Source organism: Lethenteron reissneri, chromosome 39 (assembly GCF_015708825.2).
Source record: "Lethenteron reissneri isolate LAM-NWPU_2019-01 chromosome 39, ASM1570882v1, whole genome shotgun sequence".
NCBI classification, from domain to species: domain Eukaryota; kingdom Metazoa; phylum Chordata; class Hyperoartia; order Petromyzontiformes; family Petromyzontidae; genus Lethenteron; species Lethenteron reissneri.
In genome coordinates, this window is record NC_083817.1 from 5548946 (window position 1) to 5573873 (window position 24928).

The 24928-nt window shown below is 45.9% G+C and overlaps 1 protein-coding gene across 5 annotated transcripts in view; it reads left to right on the forward strand.

The window, feature by feature from the left end:
* Positions 1-1985: 1985 nt before the first annotated feature.
* LOC133352031 (F-BAR domain only protein 2-like) overlaps positions 1986-24928 on the forward strand; it is an 89754-nt gene continuing 66811 nt past the window's right edge. For all 5 annotated transcript variants that reach the window (XM_061567742.1, XM_061567740.1, XM_061567741.1 and 2 more), the window contains exon 1: positions 1986-2084. In XM_061567742.1, the coding sequence (XP_061423726.1) occupies positions 2058-2084 (27 nt within the window). In that variant the 5' untranslated portion in view covers positions 1986-2057. The remainder of the gene's footprint in view (positions 2085-24928) is intronic.

Sequence of the window (24928 nt, forward strand, 5' to 3'; positions counted from 1 at the left end):
CACAACGCAATCGTTTTGTGGGTTTGCGTCGAACTGGGGCCCCACATCTAAGCGAGAGAATCCTTGCCTGAGAACGTCTGGCAGTTCACCAGCATTGATTGGTTCCAGCAAAGCCCGACTCTACTGATGAGACACTGGAGTGTCGAAACCGGTCCAGTGTTTTGCTCGTGTTGAATCAATTTGGCTGCAACTACGTAGTCCCAGAAGGCCGCACGGCTGATGGGATGCGTAAAAATGCTTGGACTTTTTTTTGCGTGTGGAGAAAAAGATATGGGAAGGAGGTATTAGGGGCCGTCCATAAATTACGTCACGCACCTGGGGGGGGGGGGGGAGTCAGACATTTGTGACGAGGGGGGGGGGTTTGAGAAATATAACGTCACATCAAAATGCGCAACTTTAATAAATATAGAATTGTTATAACAACACTAATTGTGCAGCGCCATATTAAATACGTACTTCAATGACAATAGTTTAAAGCGATTTGAAGCATGTTTTATAGTTTTGGGGGGGGGGGGGGCAGAGCTTTGTGACGTCATATTTGAGGGGGGGTCTGACTTTTTGTGACGTCGTGTGACGAGGGGGGGGGGGGGGGTAAAAATCGTCCAAAATCGCGTGACGTCATTTATGGACGGCCTCATAAATTGTCAGCTTATTGTCCAACCCGAGCCAAACCCACACCATCGACCTTTCCCCAACCACAGGCCTCATCATAACCCCAGCTCTTAACGTCATCAACAACTATGGGCTTAGATAACCAACTGCTGTATTCAATCTTGATTTGAAGCTGTATTCTTACGGCAATTTAAAAGTTGTTCATCAGGAACGCTTAGAATGTCATTCCCGTCAAGCCCCATGGTGTAAAATCTCGTATTAGATAATTGTGATAATTATTTTTTTACCCTTCTATCTGGCAACAAAACTGACACCTTTTTTATACAAAGAGTCATGTTTGCATAAACCACAATACCTTAATTCTAGATTTGAAGCTTTCGTGACTGCAAGGATTCATATTCTTAGGTTTTTTCGGTAAAGTCACGTAGGTAAAACATTAAAATTAATAACCACAATACCTGCAGTCATAATGCAAACAAATAACATAACTCTGATAATGTATGCACTGTCCTTGAAGTTGATTGGTCCACACCCGAGACAGCTTTCCTTAGAGCCTAGTCTCACATGGGTAGGACCAGATGACGCCAAAAGGCGCACAACTCAAAGACAATGCACCATCAGAGTATGAGAGCTCGGGGTAAGCATTTACACCATTGGAACCTCATTTGCCAGTAAAAAATATGATAATTGATTTTTTACCCTTCTATCTGGCAACAAAACTGACACCTTTCAAGGACAGTGCATACATTATCAGAGTTATGTTTTTTGTTTGCATTATGACTGCAGGTATTGTGGTCTATGCAAACATGACTCCTTGTAAAAAAAAAAGGTGTCAGTTTTGTTGCCAGATAGAAGGGTAAAACAACAATGATCATATTTTTTACTGGCAAATGAGGTTCCAATGGTGTAAATCTCGTATTAGCTTAACTTCTTTGCCCTTTATAAATGTGTTATGAAGAAGGGCCGTTGCCCGAAACGTCGCCAATTATCTACTTTCCTTATAACGAACGAGGTTTTTTACCTGAAACGTGAGTGCAGTGCGCCATTGCTTGTCGTGTGATAGTAAACTAGTGGGCGTGGTTTAGTGTGAGTAGGCGTGGCTATGTGTCAGTAGGCGTGGCTTCGGCGGCGATGGGCGTGGTTTAGTGTGAGTAGGCGTGGCTATGTGTCAGTGGACATGGCTATGCGGCAGTGGGCGTGGTTTAGTGTGAGTAGGCGTGGCTATGTGTCAGTGGGCGTGCTTTAGCACGAGTAGGCGTGGCCTTCGAGGGGGTGACGTGACAGGGAGGCGGGCCCAAGAAGTAGGCGGAGCAATGCCAAGTCTCGCCAGCCCCGTAGTCTCGCGAGATCTCAGTTTGCCCTCCCCCCCCCCGCCCCCCTACCCCGCAATCCCCGCGTCTTCTCCGGCCGCCGCTGTCGCCCCCGACGCCGACGCCGCCATCGCAATGCCCCAGTTCGTGGAGAACTTCTGGGTGAGTTTCTCTTCCCGCCGCGTGTTTGTTCGCTTCCTCGGCGCCGGCTGCCGCAGCCTGGGCTGGCCCTGGCACGGCCCGACTGAGAGCGGCGCCGAGCCGCTCCGAACCCCCCCCGCCGACCCCAGAGGCCTAGTGGAGCCCCGGTGCTCGGCTAGAAGTTGTACCGGGAAAGATGCGCCGTCGGCGGCGGCCGCGACTCCAGGCGACACCCCCCCCCTCCCCCCGCACCTCTTAACATACCCGCTACTGTTTTTGACGGCGAATTGTATCACTTGTGTTACCCGGTAATGGTTAATATTAGCATCATCATAGCCATAGTCACCGTCGGCAACGCCACGACTGTCATCCCTATAATGTGTACTGTCACGAGCGTTGCAATCATTAACATGGCATCTCATTACTGTCATCTTCATAATAGCAGTACCATCAGCATAGTACTATCCGATTAGTTATTATAATAGTACTGTCATTACCTTCACTATAGTCAGCTCTATTATCACAACGTTTACAATAAGTGTCTGTTTTCTTTATCGGTCTCGAGTCGGTACGATCATTTTCGTTCGTGAGATCAACATCTTTTGCGAGAGTGAGTGCCACCATCATCGCTGCCCGATGAATCGCTGTCACTGTGATCATCTTCACCGAAGTAATTAATGTTCATTATTATAGTCCGTATTACTGTATAACAAGTGGTGTCGTTCTAGTTACAAGCACAGTGAATAGAGTTAACGTCCCCGCATAATCGCCTTCACCCTAGTCGGCTCACACTGCCACCGTAATAACGACTGTCAGCCTCTCATGACTAAAGTGGTTGCTGTAAAAACATTTTTTTTACTAATCCAGTGCCCATCGCTGGCAAAAGTATGCGTGCCCCACCTCCTCATGTGATGCACGTGTCCTGTGTGTGTGTACAGCGTCTCAAGACGCCGTTCCGTTTGTACGAGTTATAAATATCGACTTGTACGATACTATCATGTTTACTGTGATCAGCTTCACCGCGTTCTTCATCATCACGAAGCCAAATGTATATCACTCAGCGTTTCGCATCATCGTCGTCGTGCCTGTGATCACCATCGTCGTTTCTGAACTCTCGTCTAACCTGTCAGCCGGTATAAAGGTCACAACTTTCTTGTGCTGTGTAACCAGATTAAGCTACAGTGCAGTTAATTTACAACGAAAACCAAGAGAGTTCAGTTTGCCACTGGCTGCATCTTGTGAACAACTGGATGGTTTTGGGTTCACACCAACGGTTGGCTCCGCGAGCCCATCACCTTTCTAGTTTTAATTTTAAAAAGTACCACTTTGTTTGAAGGTTAGCAGTAGTTGTCCTAAGATCGTGACTCATCTGGCCATGGGGAATGTGGAATTTACACCTCGAGATTGTCTACTGTCGTGTTTCCACCTCGTCACCCAGTTAAGCACTTAACGCCGATAAAGAATCTTGACATGCAATTTTAATTTGAAGCTATTTAAATAGTTTAAAAGACAGCACGTATAATAAAGCAAAGTACATTGCTACATGAGGGATTCCCCACGGAGTGAGATTTGTGGCGGTTATTTTTGTCACGGCTGATCACTGCGGGTCGGTGAACGCTGGGAGCATAGACATTGGACCATAGTACAGTACAACAATTTATTTTTCTGCACCCCCCTTTGCTACCCATATCACAGCCTCACAGCCTATAAGACCCGTTGTATGCCCAGCGATCACATATCCAAGCATTAACCAGGTTTAACTCTACTTAGCTTCCAAGATTGACAAGATCGGGCACATTCTGAGTTGTTTGGCTCATAAACAGCGGCGTCTCCACCTCTAACACAAGACAGAGATTGTATCATTGCTTGTTTGTGTTGACGTATGGGTTGGTGGTCATGGTAGTGGGGTTTTTGGAAGTTGTGCTCTCCGTGCCTATGCTAAACGTAAACAGGAAGGGCTTAGAGAGGTGTGGCGTTTAAATGGTGCAGTTTGAACGCGAAGAATGCGACCCTACGGAATCCGATCCCATTTTAACAAACACAGCTCTGTCGAATCTCATTTTGCGTTGACAACGTTGGCCTTGTCAACACAGACGCCAATTACTTGGTGAATCCTATTTGCAAGGCTGACATGATCTAATTGCATTTTTCACGTACAACTCTTTGTCAATCCACTACTGGATGAAATATATAAAACAGGGGTGGGGAACCTTTTTTCTGCCAAGGGACATTTGGATATTTATAACATCATTCGCGGGCCATACAAAATTATCAACTTCAAAATGAGCCTGTTATATTTGGTCAAACATTTAATTAACTCACCCCTAATGTGATGGCTGGAACTGATTCTCTTTGTTTAGGCATGTGATGTTAGCTGGTATTGATGATATTGCTACTCGCAACTGCTTTTCCAGGTTTTCTCCTAGATTTATTGAATTTCGAGTCCTTCCTGCGGTTGCCTTGGCAGGGCCAGACCAAATGATTTTGCGGGCCTTATACGGCCCGCGGGCCGGACGTTCCCCACCCCTGATATAGAAAGATTGAGATCGAACGAAGCAGTAATATTGGCTAAAGAAATAAAACCATGATGGGAAATTTGTTGGACTCCAATGTAGCTGAAGGAAGGCACGGATGATGAGGGCTGGCTTAAGGTCTCCCCAAGTCATGGTGACTGTGCGACCATACTTCACCATGCTAGTCAGTACAGGTTGGTGAAGGGAATGTGCCCAGGAGTCTGGTTCAGATATTACTTGTCACTGACGTTAGTTGTTGCCAAGACTCAAACTCAGGTCGACGGAGTCACAGCCACAATGCGCTTACCACTGCCCTGCCAATGGAACCCAGTTGAGTGTTTAACACAGGCATTAATCTCACTGATGAGGCTAACAATCCGATTGTGTGTTTAATAGACTCTCGTAACCCTACATCATTCGACTGCATGCAGAACAATTACAGCACCAAGCCAATTCTAACATTTTCAATCAATGGTGAAAATCTCACGAGACACACAACGCAGTACTTTTCAACCACATTGCGTGTTTACAGACCTATTGCTGCGGTATCCAGCTGTGCCTTAGCAGGCCATAGTCTCTTATAATGAAAACTACTTGACTGAGAATTGGTTGTTGACGAGGAAATTTGCTGATGGTTCATTAGGGATGAATTCCAAACGCCTCTCCAGCATTTCATTTCATTTGGAGTGACGTCCGTATGGAAGTCTCATCGAGCTAGATTATGTTCGCCATTGGGCAGGTTTTTCCTTGATGAATCATGTTACACGCTAACATGCCTCGCCTTGTGGAATATGATTTGCTGGTTAACCTACCTCGGGATGTTAACTACCTTGCCTGGTATACACGAGGTTATGGGTTCGATCCTGACCCTGACGCCTATATTTTTGGAGTTTGAATGTTCTCCCCGTGGTCGTGTGGATTTTTCTCCGGGTCCTCCGTTTTTTTTCGCCACACATTTAGAATTAACATGTGTTTAGAGTATTTGGCTGTTTTAAAATTTCCGCACGATAAGCCACTACATTGAGCTATCGTTTGTGGCCAGGTAGCTTCTGAAAAAGAGCTACATAGCTCAGTGGGCCTTACCTGGTAAAATTAAAAGTAGTTTATTCTTCTAGTTTAGTTTAAGTAATGTATAATTCTACAATGCGTTCGGCCTTTGCTCCTCTAACGTGGGTTGAGCGGTTTGGGATGGAGGCAAGGCCCTTTAAAAATCCATCTCAAATCTATGGCGCCATTCTTTTTCACAGTATCAATTTTTCGCTGTGTTTGCATTACAAAGCCCACCGAGATTAGGCACTCGCTGTGCATGTTTAAGTTAAGGCATCTCGAATAGACCGATAGGCAGGAAGGAATGTGGGTGTGTGTGCGTGTGCGCACGTTGTGCGTGTGGGGTTTGGGAGTGGTGATTCGGTGGTTCATACATTGTGCTATAATTTCCGCAACCGTGGGTTCCATTCCCAACCAATGTGGTCGTGGCATGTGGTATCTCAGCCAGCCAATGGACTTCCCCTTGGTTGACTCAGCCTTAAATGAGCACGATGGGTTGTCAACATTGGCACGAGGGAGACAAAAGCTGCACCGTTTTGCTACATCAACCTGTTGTATGCCACGCTGTCATTGATAGGTGCCCACTATCCATTTGAGTTAATCGCCCAATCTGGTCTATTGAGGGCCCTTTTTGTCATTAGTGAGAATCTGGCTTTTGCAATAATGTGTATATTGTATATTACTTGTAAATAAATGGCTGTTCAACATGTGGGAGGGAATCAGAGTACCCAGAGAAAACTCACCGCACACGGGGGGGGGGGGGGGGGGGGATAAGAACCTCCTCTTAGCTAGCCCTTTGGTTTATGGAAGCTTCACCAATCTCAGCACGGTCCACCAACTCTTGCCTCCAAAGCATTGGATCATGGGCATACGCCTCTGCCTTCGGCTCTAAAACAATGCGCTTCTGTCAATCTACACAAGGGGGAGTTTCAAAGTAATAAAAATAAACAAAATCTTAATGGCTTTACAGCCGTATGCCTGTGATGCGCTTATATGGTGATTAAAATTCCAGTTCCTTTGCTATCTTCTCAGCATCACCACCACTGCCCACCCAGTGCCGCTAAAGACAGACACGGAGACAGACAGACACAGAAACAACACAGAGAGAGATGCATGCCGAGACGGACACAGGAGTGACATCGTCACACATGCATAAATGCAGACACAGTGAAAATGCAACGAGACACAGAGAGACATACACGTGAAGAGAGCCGGGACAGAGGCGGCGCAGGAAAACGGATTGCTGGCGCTCTGTCTGGAGGTGCCGTGCGGCAGCGCATTCCTGGCTGTCTGCTGCATTGTGACATCATCCCGTGGCCCTTTCTAAAATGTTGATTCATATCTCCGCCGCTGAACCGATTACAGCCGGGGGATTGCCGAGCTTGAATAGTATTTGAGGCATGCTGCTAGTCACATTGTTGGCTGACATTGCTTGTATTTGTGGGTGCGTGGGACAGGTTCTTCGAAGTGTATTCGTGCAGGTAAAGCGCCTTTTGTTGTGCCACCCCTGGATGTGCGGCTCTACACGCCATGCTGTTGTAGACAAAGGTCATAGGTCATAAAATATTTTTATAAATCACTGACGATATCGATACCAAAAACAGAATAAACTCTCGTATTGAATCACAAACTCAAATCCGGACAATTCCTTCCATAGTTTGTAATGGTTTATTTTATTTCGATCTTGTAAAAATAATGTGTCGTAAACCCTCCTCCACCCAACACAGCCATTTAATCAAAGTACGACGAAAATCACGATCTAACCCTTACAATAAAAAAACACACAATTATGAATCACAACACAATTCCTCGTCTATGTCGGGCAGCAGGAGACTCGTCACGTGCCTCGTAGCAGTCACAGGCGCTCGCCAGTGTTCGCATGCGAAAGGAAACGCATTTTATGGAGCTGGCCTCTTAGCAGCTGGTGGCCCCTTGTTGATGTTCCGCTTTGACTTGGGTCTCTTCCTGTTGACCGCGGCAGCCAGGGAGAGCCGGCGTTTGACTCTTTGTCGATCAAAACCCCCGATTCCCATGCTTGCTATGAATGTGCTTTCGAGAATCGTTTACTCGACTCGTGCACATTTTTTCGTGAAATGTTTGACTAACGGCTGTTTATCAATCCGCTGCTGGATGAAGGCCTCTTTTCAAGTCCGGTGGCTCATGGGGGTTTGTTTTGCTCGTTGTACTTCACCATGCTTGTCAGTGTGGCTTGGTGGAGGGTGAGTTGAGGAACAGCTCAGACACCACTTATGTTAACCATGGTCGAGAATTAATCGAAATCGGTCATCCGATTAAGGGATTGGTGGCGCGCAGTGAGACAACCACTTGACCCCCTGCTCCTTTATCATATAATATTCGTAAGTTATTCATTCTTAGTCCAAAAAGCTAAACATTATTTTTCACTCCGCCTCTTGTGTGATTCCATCTCCACCGTTCAAAGTGGCGAACTGATAACTGGCTACCTAAATTGAGATTGGACAATACCACCTTATACTCTTAGGGTTTTTCGGTAAAGTCACGTAGGTAAAAAATAAAATTAATTTAATAAAAGTAATAATAGAAAATAATAAATCACGACGTTTCGGAGGCAACACAAGTCTCCGTCATCAGGTGGGACCGTCACAGCTATATTTACTGTATCAAGTGAGGCAAAAATTCCAAGATACAAGTTCTTAAATACAGAATCTAGAATTAATACTACCTTACTCAGCTCATCACATCATCCACAAGACCACACCTACAAAAGCCCAAATACTACGACAATATATCTTTATGTGAAATACTGAAGAAAAGTTTAACATGATGGGAGTCCAAGGAAACATCCTCGGTGAGCATTAATTCATCTTTGGCATTCAACACTCCAAATTACAAACGATCCCGTGGAAGATTATCACTCGGCTGTCATCTATGCCTCTGGATATGCAAGTTTTCTATTATGAGAGCTCCCATTCCGATCTCCCGTCTGTCAGATACCTTGTCTATATACTGTCTTGGCTGTTTTTATTAAAACTGCTTCTCAGAATCATAAGTAAACACGCCTCCCTACATAAAGAAAATGTGAGTCAAATTGCAAACAACCACCATGGTTCACCCCGAATCTAGCTTATCTCAGAATTCGCAATGCTACCTGGACAATTGCAAGGCGCACACAAATTAGAAGTTAACTGGCAATGCTTTAGAACTCTGAGAAACTGGGTTACGAGCCTAATCCGGGAGTAAAAAAAGCCCTCTATTTTCAAGGCACTTTACTGGTCTGCAATTATGACCCTCAACTTTTCTGGAAAGTGATAATCTGTCTGAGAAGGTAAAATCGAGGACAGTGGCCATCTGCGTAAGCTATGATTCAATGGTACCTGCTAGTTGGATGCAACTAACTTCACAAATAGCTTAAATGGCCACTTAGCGTCTGCAAGAGGGGGGTGGGGGTTGGGGATCAGTGGCGCAGCATTTAGCGCACTGCGCTACGAAGCCGGCGATCCGGGTTCGATTCCCGTTTGCAGCCACCACCAGTGACAATTCTCTGAACTGTTCCTTGGCCTCCCCTAGGTCGACTCATCCTCAAATTAGTCCCTGGTGCGGTGTGTAAACATCGCCACTGGTGCTGGCCAGCCTCCCCTTTTGTGTACCGTGCCGGCCTTCATTTGTGTTTGCTGACAACATTTGCCTTAAAAGACTGTTAAGGCTATACGGGGGATCTTTATCTATGGGTGTTGGGTGGAACAAAACTTTATGATAGTGCTGTGTTGTTGTTGTTGTTGGGGATAATTTATCCTATTTAAAACAGACCAACTCAATTAAAGGGTTGTCCAAAATCTGAAAGCACAGACCAGACCGAACAGGTTACATATATATACAAATAACCAATTGTGTTTTGCGGGACACCTACTTATCAAAAATCTGCCCTGACATGTATCCATTGGAAATTTGCATTTATATTTGGCCCTGTTAGCTAACTTGGGCAGCTTGTGTACTGATGATTTAAATACATTAAAACGCCTGTTGGAAAGCATTAGGTAAGCCAATGTCTCGCTTAGTTTATCTCGGCTTGTTTGGTTTGTGCCTGGCTTTGAACTGACTGGTGGCTTTGTATAATACATTGAACCTGTCCTTTGTGTCCGTGCGTGTGTTGTTGTACCCTGGAGACTATGGTTGACATGGCAGTGCTTAGCCTCATTTGCAGAGTGGAGTGTCCTCTCTGTAATCAATAAGTAATTGGCCTGGCCAGGTATGTTGTTCGCTTTATGCGCGTGAATTGCCCGTGCAGTTGCTGAACAGCAGCGGCAGCAGCAATTTGCAATGCATTGTGGCACATTATTGTAAATCGTAAATTTGTATTGCCATTCCACACTGGTTAGTGTGGGTGAGGTGGGGGGGGGGGAAGGGGCCCTGGACCAGTCACTGATGTTACCCAGGGAAGAAACTCAGGTAGCCTGGTTCACAGCGCAGTGCGGTAACCACTACACCACTGCTCCCCAGACATATGTGCTGCTATTCTTATTATTTACAGCAGTTTGTCATCCGCTGCTGGATGAAGGCCTTCCCATGAAATTACTGTAACATTAAATTTTATTCCTATACGCAGTTTTGATTTTTGGTCTAATGCCACAGCACTAGCTGCATTTATTCAGCTGTGGATAGAATGGGTTTGGGACTTCCTATACTGGCTCGCATTCCGTACATGGTGCACATTCCGTGAGCTCTCAAGGGCTTCATCAAAGTTTTGGTTTGTGGTCTTGGATTTACGCACACACAGGCCTATGTTCGGCTGCCGACTTCATACGTGTTTATGCATATACCCCCCTTATTGTCGCTCCACTGCTGGATGAGGCTGTGGCGGTGTGCATGACCTCCCTGTTAACTCCCTCGCCTGGTATACAGGAGGTCTTGGGTTTGATCCCGAACTTGACGCCTGTGTATTTGGAGCTTGCGCGGATTTTTCTCCGGGTCCTTCGGTTTTTCCCTCCATGTTTAGAAACGTGCGTTTAGAGTATTTGGCTGCTCTAAATTTTCACACGATAAGCCACTAAGTTGAGCGATCATTTGTGGCCAGGTCTCTTAAAGTCACGTAGAAGGGAAATAATAAAATAATAAAAATAAAACATGATAAAATTATTCTCACGACGTTTCGGCCACAACGCAAGCAGCTGTCCTCAGGTGAAGAACAGGTCTGTCGGAAAGACAGCGTCTGAATGGGCACCACCAGGCTTGGCAGTGTATATTTAAGCGCCTTAGAGGCGCCCCTTCCCCCCTCCAACCCAGCTATATAGCTCAATGGGCCTTACGTGGTAAAATAAAAAAATGTGTTTTAGTTTAGTATAGAATTCCTGTATAACATTGGATTTTGCTTCACTACCCATCACATGATGTAGCCCAGAAGCAGACTATAACACATGAATTGTGCGTGGTTGCCACCCATCCAAGCACTATCCAGGCTTAAACCTGTGGAGTTTCCGAGATCTGGTGAGATCGGGGCTTATTCCGGCTCATTTTGGCCTGGCCCAAGTCTATATATACACACACACACACACACCCTGCTTAAACAATACTCCCATGGTGTTTGTTTACTGATGGTAAGAAGCCATGTGCTGGTGCATCAAGTCATCGATTGGAATCGATTCTTTATGTTCTAGATACACGCGTCAAATTGCGGAGGGCTAGATTGTATTGCTTACCACTTATGTGAATTGTTTGGTAATGGTATGCTGATGTAGGCTAAATGATCGAACAGAAACAAGTTATGGGCAACTAAAATTAATTTGTGAAAACTAGACAAATGAGATTGCAATCCAAACCTTGAATTGTGACAATCCTTAAAATCTTTGGCGGGGGGGTGGAAGGGGGGGGGAGATGCCCTCGCCCCATGCCCTCGCTTGCTCTCCATGCCCTTTCTCCCGGCCCTAGCCCCATGCTCTCACTCACTCGCATTGCCATTCAAAGTAGATTGTCAGGCTCCGGTGCATTTGTGAAAATGTTCACCTTTACTCCCTCCGCCACGAGCCTGTGCGATTGTCTTACTCTTGTAATTATCGTGTGATGGTCACGTGCCTTGGTGTGATGTAATGTGTGAAGTTTCACGTTTTTTTCTTCACCTCCTGGCCGGCTTTAGATCATTCACGAGGCGTGTATAAATTAATCTCCACCCATCCCTTTCCTTGGCAACTGTATGAATTCCATGATTTGTGGTCACAAATCGGTCCAAAATTTGTTTAAGTTTTCCGTCTCATTTTTAGCATCTTGTTTGTATTGTTACTCACTTTCTCCTTCTCGTCGTACAGTTTGACCTCTTTTTTTATCCTAGATATATGTAGCAATTTTTTTTACATTTAAACAACATGCATAATTATACATGTAACGAACATAGGAATACATTTTAAAACAATAACTCATTACATTGTTACATGCCTTAGATGAACTTTTACCCTAAAATGTCTACCAAGCTCAGGTAACTAACTTATTTCCTTCGTGCAATGGTTGACTTATTGCATCGTCAGGTCTGTGTGGTTGCCATGATTCTTTGAATCTTAGCGGCAGTTTCACAGTTATATTGTTTTTAGGTAAGAGGCTAGGCCACAGGTCAGCTTTAGATCATCCTTACTAAACTAAACTATTTTATTTACCAGGTAAAGCCCACAGCTATTCGTGACCTGGACGCAAATGATAGCTCAACGAATTGGGTTATCACGTGGAAATTTATAGCAGCCAAATACTTTTAAACGTGTGATGTTGATTATAAATGCGGAGGGAAAAACCGGAGGACCTGGAGAAAAATCCACGCGACCACGGGGAGAGCGGGAGAACACGCAAACTTGAAATATACAGGAGTCAGGGTCGGGATCGAACCCGCGACCTCCTGCATACCAGGCGATGTAGTGAACATCTCGCCATCGCGGCGCTCCACTACGCGTACGAGGATTCACCCACCTCGTCGCTCGAATGGATGACAGCTCCTTGGTGAGACCTTACAACGGAAAGACAACCAAAAAAGGGAATGTGCCCTCGATTATGTCGAGGGCGGAGATTGAGCGTTGAAATCAGCTCGTGCGCGGGAGCCAGATAGATTGTTACATCATTGGGAGACTGCGAGAGGTGGCAGGGGCTTGGGGTGGGGGGAGGCCCCAATCCAGTGGTGAATGGATCACGGCTGCTGCTGATTATGAACTCGTAACTCACTTCTCGCTAAGCTCATTGTGGCGACAACCCAGATGGACACTGCGCGCCTTCACAGGATGCCCTTCAGGGTTCTCGCGGACACAGTCGGTACACGAGCACCTCTGTCGGGGACTGGATCTAGGAATTAACGATTAACATCTCTTAGCTGGAATTGACTGGATTAATGCAATGTATGTGTACGTGTTGGCCGGTTTCTGCTGACCTGTCTGATTTGAGGCAACTCCCTTGCCATCTGTGCGTGAGAACTAGGATTGTTATCTCGGCAGTCTGACCGCTACTCGGAACGCATCTCAGCAATGGTCGGGTGACGCGCATGCACGTGTGCTCTATTGCCCTTAGCTTTCCACGCAATTTCCCCTGAGCCAGTCCATTCTCTCGACTTCCGTCGTCTGCTCGTCTGCCTGTGACTGACTCTTTCTCGACGAAGTGCCTTCTCCCCTCCTCCTCCATCAAGTCACCTTCTTACCCGTCTCCTCTGGCACCTGTTGTATATTTAGAGTTTTGCGTATTTCCCCCTCCACCTTTAGAATCAACATCACGCGTTTAGATGATTTGGCTGCTATAAATTGTCCACGTGATAAGCCACTTCGTTGAGCTATCATTTGTGGCCAGGTCGCTTCTGCAAAATAACTATATAGCTAAGTGGGCTTTACCTGGTAAGATAAATGAGTTGAGTAGAAAGTTATTATTTATTTTTATTTATTTGTTTATCTTTTCTATACTTTGCACTTGAAATTTTTTTTCTTGTTTGTAGTAACTTTCTGGCCTGCCCGTACTGGATATTTGTGAAAAAGAGCTTCATAGCTCATCGGATTTCTCCAGGATAAATAAAGATTCTGATTCTGTTAACCCCAAAAATTACTCCTCGTATTTCCCCTGCTCCCTATTTGTACAACATGTTTGGATTCGGTCACTATCAGACTCTACATAAATCCAAATAGCATTGCTAAGGCCGACGAGGAGTCTCGAGTCTCGATTTTATGATTCCGATGAATAATTGTGCCCAATTTTCACTGTATCTGGGAAGCTAAAGCAGGTGAGAGATTGGTCAGTAGTTGGGTGGGTGAGACCACCTGGGAATAGCAGATGTTGTGGCCTTGAGTTGGCAATTACAGCCGGTGGATTCTTGAATGCATCTGCAGATTTGAATGTCAAAATCCCTCATGTGCGCGCAGGGTTTTCTTTGGGCGTTTTGACTTCCACGTAACAGGGGGGTGGGGGGGGGGGATTCATGCATCACCCAGTGCTGCATTGCTGGGTGATTAAAGGTATTTTTCTTTATTGTGTTCCAAGGGAGGGGAGTATTTCACAAGCGTGAATCACGGAAAAAAAAAACGTTATGCATGTTGGATCGCACAACGCAGTGCACGCCAAGCTGGTGTGTCGATCAAGAAAAGCCCTCGAGTAGAACCGGTCACAAATGTAAAACCGTGGACCGCATTGATGCCCGCTTCCATCATTTTCTGGCAGAGTTTCAGATATCCACCACGCTACTCCTGCCGCCGCCCACTTATTGGCTCACTCAGCAAGCTGGACATGACTACATCAACTTTGCCCAGTCAGCTCCCTGCCAAACGGAAATAGAAGCACGCCCACCCAGATGCTCATACAACTCTTTTCTTGTTTGTATGCTCACTGGCCTAGGAACAGCCCGGTTGTTCCTGCCCTGGATTAGTGAGTACTAGGTCCTGGGTCTGTGTGCCCCTGCTTAATGAGCCATGAGGTTCCGTGGGTTTTGGTCTCACCTCCTCACAACGTCAACTCTTCCCCTCCTCACCCTCACCCCTCCCCTCCTCACCCCCTCCCCTCCTCACCCCCTCCCCTCTTCAGCACCTCAGGCTCCTCAACCCTGCCATCCATGGCTCCAGGGTGAGGTCAGCTAAAAGTTACTTTTTAACAAAGATTAACATAGTCAATGTTTAAATGAAAATCATGGCCACTGTGCAAAATTCTTTCTGCCCGCCCCCTCCATATTTTCTCGCGTTACTCCCCGACACGCACGATCTGCTCTCCTGTGACCACGTCCATCTCTCAAAAACGTCTGCCAACTTCACTTAGTGGAAGGTCACTCCTTCTTTGCTGCTGCTGCTGCTACTGCTGCCTGGAATTCCCAACCCCCATCTATCCGTGCAGCCTGATGCTCTTCGTTCAAGTCCGTGGCTCAATACTTTCCCTTTCTCCTATACCCATGACGTCTGACTCCCTCTCTTCTACCCGCGAGGTTGCTTAATTTTCACCTTGCTTTAAACATGTCACATTACATTTGCATCCCAATTTCGGTGGTGGTTCCCTTTGGTGCACACATACTCACGTTTGGCACCGCATCTTGAGATGCCGTAGTGTTTAGTTGCTGTGTAAATCAAAACTGTTGTGAAGCTGGCGGGCGATGGTTCAGTTTCCCCACCGATTCGTAAGATTATCCCACACCTCCGATTAGCGCGATTGGCTACGTATCATGTGAAAGAAGTACATCATACATACATACCACAACTTCGTGTGATGAGTTGATTGAGGGATTCGTGTCTGCGTCTAATTTTGAACGCTTCGTATGCATTGTTTAACGTGATCTTTTTGTTAGTTTAATTAAGTAAAATTGACCACTAAATTGCATTACCTGCCCGTTCAGTTTTTCTAGCTCCGTTCGTATAAATGTAACAGAATAATAGTGTTTAAAATGATAAATAATACATTCTTACATACATGATGCAATGCATGTAATTGTTAGCGTAAGAATATTTTTTATCAATGAATCTATGCATTATTACGTTTTCCGTTCCATAGGCTGCGTTATTCAATTGTACAATCAGGGCGAGGCAGTTAAACTAAGTTGAGTCACTTCCTTTTTAAATCCTTTATATTAAGTTCGCTTGCTTGCTTGCTTGCGCGCTTACGACCGTGCAAATCTTTCGGTCGTTTTTTAACCCACTTCCCGTGATCCAATCGAGCTGACATTTTCCACATAGACTCGTTGTGCGTGACAATAAATTTTCGTGAAAATTTTTTTGCAAAATTTTACACTTTTTAGGATTTTTTTTTTTATATTTAATTACCAATTGCTTAATGCTGCCAGGCAATCATCTGACCCATAGGTGGCAGCCATCTCAAGCCAGAGGACGAGAGGACTCTCGCCGCCACGCATATAAAGGATTTATAGTGAAAAACTTAGTTTTTACGGGTTAATTTTTTCACGCTGTGAGATCATGGTCGCTCCTGGGTTCTGCGTGGCTTTCAAATGTATGGGCATGGGTGCACAAGGGAGGCCAGGTCCTGACCTCTCTGAGAGGCGGGCACCGTGCCAGCACGCTTTCCCGCCGGCTGTGCGAATGCGGTAAATGTTTGAGCAAACAGCTGGACAAGTGGGGAGAGACACTGTTGATCCTGGCGTTGTGTGGTGACGGCGGTGGAGCGACAGTGCCAGGTTGTTTATTTCTGGAGCTCAGCTGGAAAATTGATCGGCCTCGTGTGACATTTGGCGCCGCCGCCGCACAATTCACGCTGTCGCGATAATTGAATTCACTGTCCACTTGGGCACCCCGCTCTTGTTTTTTCCCTGCGGAGGTACGAATAGAAAATTCAAATAACTTTTGTCGAGCCACGCGTCAGTCACTGCTGTTTCGGCGACGGAGGAGACCGATCGCCCTAAAACGATATAATTTTTTTCACCTGGTCAAATGTAATGCCCGCCCAGTGGAAGCTGAGATGCGTGCAGTGATGGGCAAATATTGTTTGTGAGTTGTTTGGAAGTGGTCAGCCTCACGTGGCCACACGGGCCATATGACACGAAGTCGTAGGCTGCATCTGGCCTGCAGGCGGAGGTTCCTCACCGCCTGATTTAGAGGCTCCATAAATACGAACACAACGGACGTGTTTGCCCCACTTCCCCCTGTCAGCTCTCAGCGCGCGCCCCTCGTGTTTTTCTCTCTGTCTGTGCCCACGGTGCCGCGGGCCGCCTCGCCATGAAGGTTAAAACACTTCAAGTGCCCTTTTCGGCCACTCCGTACGGCGCAGTGAGAGGGGGCTCTTGAGTCGTTGCACATGCCGTTGTGGTCGGGGTTTTGTTTATCGGAGACGATAAGATCAACAAGGGAATGGGAATATAACAAGGAAGCAAAATAATACACATGCATACGTGGATTCTGTAAACAAACTGGTGCGAAAAGGATAAAGCCTGGTTAACGAAAGCAATGAAGTCAGAATCGGAATGTGTATTGATCCTGGACAAATCTGATGAGCTATGAAGCTTTTTTTCACAGATGTCATTTTCCAAGTCATGCAGCAAGATGTCTTGCATAAAGTACGTCATCGGCAGGGGAGGCGAGCACGTAACGTTTGACATCGTCCCCTTGGTCGACACGGATTTTATTTTTTGTAGCTGGGTTTCTACTCCAAGTTTTGGCCACCCCTTGATCAGTGTGACTGGTTTGCTTAGGGCAAGCCCCCAGTAGCAAACCCAACTTGGTACCGACGTTTAGTTCACATTGGATCATCTTTACAAGAGTTTTCGTGACCTGCTGCAAACACACAGACATTTTTTTATACATTTGCACTTCAAGCCTTAGTTGAAAAGTGTTGATGCAAAAACATTATTGATTCTTGAATCGAATTATAATCCTGGAACATTATAACTCATCAATTATTTGGGGGGGGAGGGTGGGTTTGTCATGTTACAGGGAAGGTGTCAAATGAGTGCGCGCTCCTTTTGAACGCTAAGCTGGATTGACAGCTTTATAGTTTAATGCCCTGTACCAGAGTGTGATCACACAGTGCGGTAACACTGTATGTCACCGCTTCGACAGTTTTACATAACAGCAAGAATATTAATAAAAACAAATTCCTTCCTTTGTCAATCGAACGCTGAACAAAGGACTCCACGTTCGTTCTGTAACGGGCATTTGTTTTTCGGCCATATTTCACCATCCTGGTTCAGTATGGGTTGGCGAAGTAACCCATACTGAACCAGGGGTCCCAGGACCGGTTCAGATATTTCTCGCCACTCATGTTAGCCCTGGCTGGGAATCCAACTCATTGTTGCCAGGTTCATGGCGTAGTGCACTCAGCACAGGGACGCCAACTCCCCCTTTTACACAAACAGAATTGACTAAAAAGCTTTACGGCAGAAGGTGGATACAATCACGCCCCTCGGCAGCAAGTCCTGCTGTGCTTATATCCGAAGTATTGTGCTTGTGTCAGACGTTGCCCCCTTACCTTCCCCTCCACCAGTGTTGCTCATCTCAGAGCTGTACTTATATCAGGTGTGCTTATACGCAGATTACTTTATATAACATAAGGTGACATTTTTTTTTAGTGGTTCACAAAGCACACGAATGTCTATTATAAACAAAAGCCCACGCCACATTCTGTTTCAAGGCAGCGTTCTACTAACGAATTGGCCGACGTTAAAACATTTTTTGGCTCGATGTAAATGGGCCACATTCCCGTTTTTGACAGGAGGGCCACGGCATGCACTTAATTGATTGCCTTGGCCGCTCCCCCCCCCCTCCCATCGTTTAATGACAAATGAGACGTCGGCGCATTTGCTCCCAATAATCGTAGGGAAAGGAAACTGTCTTTCCACGGCGTGAATCACTTTATGCGTGCGGGAACGTGTACCTTGACTCCTCCCACCCTCAACAAGTATATATACGAGGACTGTTTTCTTGGAATTTCTCTTACTTGATACAGCTATCGTGCTGTGACGGTTCCACCTGAAGACGGAAGCTTGTGTTGCCTCCGAAACATCGTGATTTTTATTTTATTTTTATTTTACTTTTATTAATTAAAATTTTTTACCTACGTGACTTTACCGAAAAAACCTAAGAATATGAACCTTTTGAGAGCCGGATCCCGGGAAGTTTCTGTTTCGGGCTGTGCGGCTGCAGAGGAGGGAACTGCTAAAAGGAAGGAAGCGGTGGCGCTTTGTGGAGGCGGTGACTCAAATTGGGTGCATGCAGTTTGTGCATTTTCTCGTAAACGCGTGACAATTTGCCCCCTTGATTGTATGTATGTTGAACTTCTTTCGCACCGTTCGTAGCCAACCGCGCTAATCGGAGGTGCTGGGTTAAGGACGACAAACCAAACGCAAAAAAGCAGTTTGCGATTCGTGGTATTGTGACCATTCGGGGTAGCGATTTGATTCAAGAATAGATTCTTTATTTTACAGTGTGGTTAATATAGCAGCCTCTAGTGGCTGTTAAGATTCGCATGATCCCCCTTCATTACGCGTGGATATGAATTTGAATTAATAAATTCTCAAGTGCGCAACACACAATTGGATCGTGAGAGTGCGAATCGGTTTAAACGGTGAATCATTGTTGCGCCCCTGTTTTCGCCAAAGTTTGATTTGTACAGAAATCCATATCGCCGTGCTCCTGTGGAATTTGTGTATACTGCTAATAAAACCGCATGTAATGTAAATAAATAAATAAGTGCGTTTATTATTAGAACAAAAAAAAACCCTCTGGCATGGAGATTTGAAATCGCCTAAGAGGCTTTTGCATTTTCTCTCGGGCAGCTTGTTTGACCGCTGTGAGTGTACAGTGAATCATGAAATACAGAGTGTTCCTAAAGGTGTCATCCGTGATAAAAAAAGCAATTATGATTAGACAGCGGTTTGAACTGCGTGTTGCAAATGTTGGAAATTGATTCATTATAAACCTCATGTCCAAATAAAACATAATAACTTCTGTTGCCAGACTTCACACCCGCAGCTGTTAACGAGGTCACATCAACACAGCGCTCCGATCCCTCCACCGGCTGCCAGTCCAGTCCTGGAACAAAATCAGGATTAGAAATCGTTATCAGAATGTTTATTTAGACTGGAGGAATCCGATGAGCAATGAAGCTCTTTTTAAATCCTTTATATTAAGTTCACTTGCTTGCTTTCTTGCGTGCTTACGACCGTGCAAATCCTTCGGTCGTTTTTTAACCCACTTCCCGTGATCCAATCGAGCTGACATTTTGCACACAGACTTGTTGTGCGTGACAATTTATTTTCGTGAAAATTTTTTTTCTAAATTTTCCAGTTTTTAGGAAAAAAAAATGTTCATATTTCATTTAAAATACCAATGTGATAAAAAGTAAACTCTTACTCAAGAAAAACAGAAATGAATAATAAAATAAAACCGATGCCACGCATAGAAAGGATTTATAGTGAAAAACTTTGTTTTTACGGGTTAATTTTTCACAGATCAATTGCATAATGGACACTCATTGCCTGCAACATTCTCCTCCATGGGCCTGCCTCCCTCTCTCTCATCTCACTCTGCTTCTGTCTACACGCTGAGCTCCGCCAACGCAAGGTCTTCAGTTGCAGCCCCCAGTCACCCTCGTTCAGTGGGATGTCACTCATTCACTCATTCTCATCTGCTGCCTTCATAGCTGGCGACTCCCTGCCCATATTCAAGTCTTGGCTGAAGGCAACTTTTTGGCTCTGCCTATGACTGACTGCTTCTCCCTATAAATTAAACACGTGCACTGTTTTTTTATACAGTTGCCATGCAAAAAAGATTTAACTACACTTATTTGTCAATCTTATTTGACAGACAACCATTACTGTTTTACCATGTTTAGTGGTGGTCCTCTTGTTACAGGTTGAGTCACAAACTGCACCTCTCCATAACAGGGGCTCAGCCTTTGTTATGCAATCTAGTCTTGGTCTCAAGCCTCACCGTACCATATTAATAATAAGTATGCGGCCCTTGCCCCACCACCTTCTCCAGCCATTATATAAACGCAGTGGTAGCTCCTGCAATCTCTCATTTACTTGATGCAGCTGTCGTGGCTGTGACGGTACCACCTGAAGACGGAAGCTTTTGTTGCCTCCGAAACGTCGTGATTTTTAATTTATTTTACTTTTTAATGTTTTTACCTACGTGACTTTACCGAAAAAACCTAAGAATATGAATCATTGCAGTCACGAAAGCTTCAAATCTAGAATTAATGCTTGAGAAGGGTTTTCATTTACGTGCTGTATAAAACCAAATTGCTTTGTATCTACATCATCAACAGAACAGAGCGGAAACATTGGAAATAATCACCGCAGAGATGTTGGCAAATACCCGAGATTCTTCTCAAATCTCGATACGATTATTATAATTACTTACTATTGTTTTCCCATCAACGCCTCACTGACCCTCACAACTTTTTCTCAGAAGTTTCCTGCTAAGTTTTCGCCTTAGGTGGGGGATGGAGGGGTGGGCCGGGGGGGGGGGGGCGATAATTTCGACGTATATTCTACTGCGCATCTTGTGGAGGGTCAACTTATGGAGGGAAGGTTGGAGCAGAGGTGGGGGAGAGAACCTGTTGCCTGCAATGTGATTTAACCATCCACGGCCGCATGAGGCTCGCTGTTTTGAAGCGGCTGCAAGCGACATTTATCCGTCACTGCAAACGTCTTAGCTGCACTCGGCGGGTACTAGAGGGGGGGGCAGGGATATTTTCAACCTGGCAGCAGCAATTCTGCATTTCTAATCTTAGTGCGTTCAGTCACTTCTGTCACTGCGAGGGCCTCTTGCGGTGACAGGACTGACTGGGGTGTGAGGTGTTAATGAGTTGGTTGTCCACCAAAGGAATCTGAAAGTCCTCTTCGGCTCTCAGCAAAAGTGTTTCCCCACTCCTGGTTTGTGTTGCAGCGTTCTACGTGCGCTGAAACCTTTCTGAACATACGGTCGAAACTCCCATAGCAAAATCTTCATACTGCCACGTGTGCGTGTCTGTACAGCTCTTATCGAAGTCGTTCAAGAGTGGTAAAGGTGCAGCCCTGAAATTACTTGCTCACACCTCCGGATTAGCACAGTATGGTGCAAAAAGTTCAACATACAAAAAACTGTTGGAAAAATTAACCCGTAAAAACAAAGTTTTTCACTATAAATCCTTTATATACATGGCGGCTAGAGTCCTCTCGTCCTCTGGCTTGAGATGGCTGCCACCTATGGGTCAGATGATTGCCTGCCACCATTAAGCAATTGGTAATTAAATATAATTAATTTTTTCCTAAAATGTGTCAAATTTTGGAAGAAAAATTTCACGAAAATAAATTGTCACGCACAACGAGTCTGTGTGCAAAATGTCAGCTTGATTGGATCACGGGAAGTGGGTTAAAAAACGACCGAAAGATTTGCACGGTCGTAAGCGCGCAAGCAAGCGCGCAAGCAAGCAAGTGAACTTAATATTAAGGATTTAAAAAGGGCCTCCCAACAGAGGGAGCTCCGAGAGAGCTCCTTCACAGGGTATTTGGCCTCCACTTCCATGCTGGTCAGACATCGTGGAAAAGTACCCACACTTTACCACACCACACGCGACATTTCTCATCGACTAACTGTTGGTGTGCCCGTTCATGCTGCTGGGTAGCCACGCGAAGAGGTCGGACCCGCGACCTCTGGATTGCAAGTCCGTCGTGCGAGCCATTACACCACGGCACCATCCCCCAAACCGGTGTCATTATTAACTGTTTAGCTACGGATTGATACCTTCATAAACAACCCCCCCGGTAGTACTCGCGGTTGCGAATCAGCATCGTCGTCTACGCACGGCATGTCTCGTGGGGATTATTGGCTGACATGTGTTTCCAGTTGAACATCAAAATGGTGTTTTACAGTCTCTTGTGTCAAGCACCAACTGCAGCATTGTGCCAGGCTGGGTCAAACAAAAAAAATACCCCCACATATAGTTGGCATCATCGAGTACCCACCCACTACCACCACCGAATGAGTGTACAGCGCAGAGGTCGCAACCGGGTACCCGATACCCGTACCCTACCCGATACCCGGCTACCCGTACCCGGCTGGGTACGGGTACCCGTTTGCGACCCTGGTGCGGCCGGGTACGGGTACGGGTAGACCGTGAGTCACTGGTGAGTAACTGTTTGTCACTCATTTCCCAACGTCTTGTCTCTTCTCACAATTCAAGTTCCTAGAATCAACCCACCCGCGCCTGCAACATGGCTTCATCCCAGAGGTCGCAATCAGGTACCCGATACCCATACCCTACCCGTACCCGCCCCCTACCCGTACCCGGCCGGGTACGGGTAGGGTACGGGTACGGCCGGGTACGGGTACCCGTTTGTGACCCTGGTGCGGCCGGGTACGGGTAAGGAATCAAAACCCGTTTGCGACCTCTGGTTCAGCGGTACCGCCACTTTCAACGTGAACTTTGCCTTAGTCTCAAGCTCATTGTTGGATAGGCCTCTCTTTTATGTGTCTGTGATTACGTACGAGCGCCTTGAGATTTTATGGAAGGTGCCAATACAAGCAGTCATTATTATTATTACATGTGTATATGTGTTTGTGGAGTGATTACACTGCTCTACGAACCCAGCGACCCGAGTTTGATTACCGCTCATGGCCAACAACAGTGACAAATATCTGAACCGGTCCTGGGCCTCCCCTAGGTCGAATCAGCCTCAAATTAGAACCTAGTGCGGTGTGTAAATTTCTCCACTTGGGAGACAAAGATGACCGAGTGTGGTATTAACCACACTACCCCCTCTATGCTCGCTAACAGCACTTGCCCAAGCAGTCTTTAATAGGCTATACCGGGGATCTTTGTCTTTTTGCGTGTCTTTCTATATATGTGTAAATCCAGCTCTGAAAATTCAAAAGATCAGTTTGATTGTCACGTGACAAACAGTAAAGTACTGCCCCCTACTGTGTGGACCCAAAGGTCACTTGAATGCCTGAAGAGCCCTCCGAGGTAGCGCCGTGGTATCCACTTCTGTGGGCCATTCTCTAACGTGAAGGGTTGCTCTGCTGTGTGAGGAAGCGTATTGGATGCTCGTCTCACGACGTGTGACAGTGTAACAAGGGGGGTAAACCTGGAGGCGAAATACAAAAGCACTGATTTGTTTAAACTTTTATTTTTTGTAGAGTAGCCTCGAGTGCAGTGGTTCTTAACCTGGGGTGCACGCACACTCTCTGGGGGTGCGAGATGTCCTTTTTGAGAACCAGAGGGGGGTGCAGGCTGCAGTGAAGGTTAAGAACCACTGCTCTAGTGGCTGCAGGGACCTGTGGTCATGTGGACAAACATGCAAATATGACTAATTGATTTTCATGAGCATAATATTCGATACATGTTTTGTGAGCAAAATGATTGCTTTAAATGTATAAATCGATACATCGTTACGTGGCTGATGGACAATATCGCAGCGGCTTTTGGCTAACCATTGAACAAAGACGGTCACTGCATCGCGCGCTTTCAGATGCACTTCTGCGGCCAGCTGGTACACTATTCCTTCTGATATTAGGAAGCCACTGGAGCTATCCACTTTTAAATCACCTAAATTGAAATAATTATTTTTTTAGAACTGCTTTTCGTGTTTAGTTTGTTGTCCTTCCCCCCCCCCCGCACCTCCGATTAGCCCCGGTTGGCTACATTTGGTCCAAAATAAGTTCTACATACATACATCCTACATGAACCTCAGCTCCTACTTCCCTCTCATCTCACTCTACTACCTTCCCCGTGCTCTCTACTACCTCTCCCCACTCATCTCACTCGACTTTCCTCTGTCCTCTCTTCAGGCTTTCTGTCGTAGCCCCCAGTCAACCGTGACTCAACTTGAGGTTGCTAGACAATGGCTGATGATGATGATGGTCATGATAGTTCAGTACAAATTGTACAAAACGTTCAAAGTATATTACCCTGTTTGTTCCATCTCCCCACCAGCCCGGGCTCCTAACAACCTCGCTCATTCCCACACTTGGAGAGCCAGTATTAGCCCAAGGGCTGTTTGAGCCTGCCGTTTACACGTTTTGTGCAATCAGATTAGCAGTAATACAACTTGAATGTTAATCTGGCTCTCATGTGGGATCTTTATTGCTGCCAAAATCCACATTTTCCAGATTAGTTGCCGACTTCGCGCACCCGCAGGAGTCAACGTTTGGCTCGCGCAGCCAAAAGGGGTGTCACGGTGGAGAGATGTTACCTAACTCGCCTGGTATACGGGAGGTCATGGGTTTGAACCCGACCCTGACGCCTGTATATTTGGAGTTTGTATATTCTCCTCTTGATCGTGTGGATTTTTCTCCGTTTTTTTCCTCCACATTTAGAAACGTGCGTTCAGAGTATGTGGCCGCTATACGTTTCCACGTGACAACCCACTCGTTTGAGCTATCGTTTATGCCTAGGTCGCATCTGAAAAGG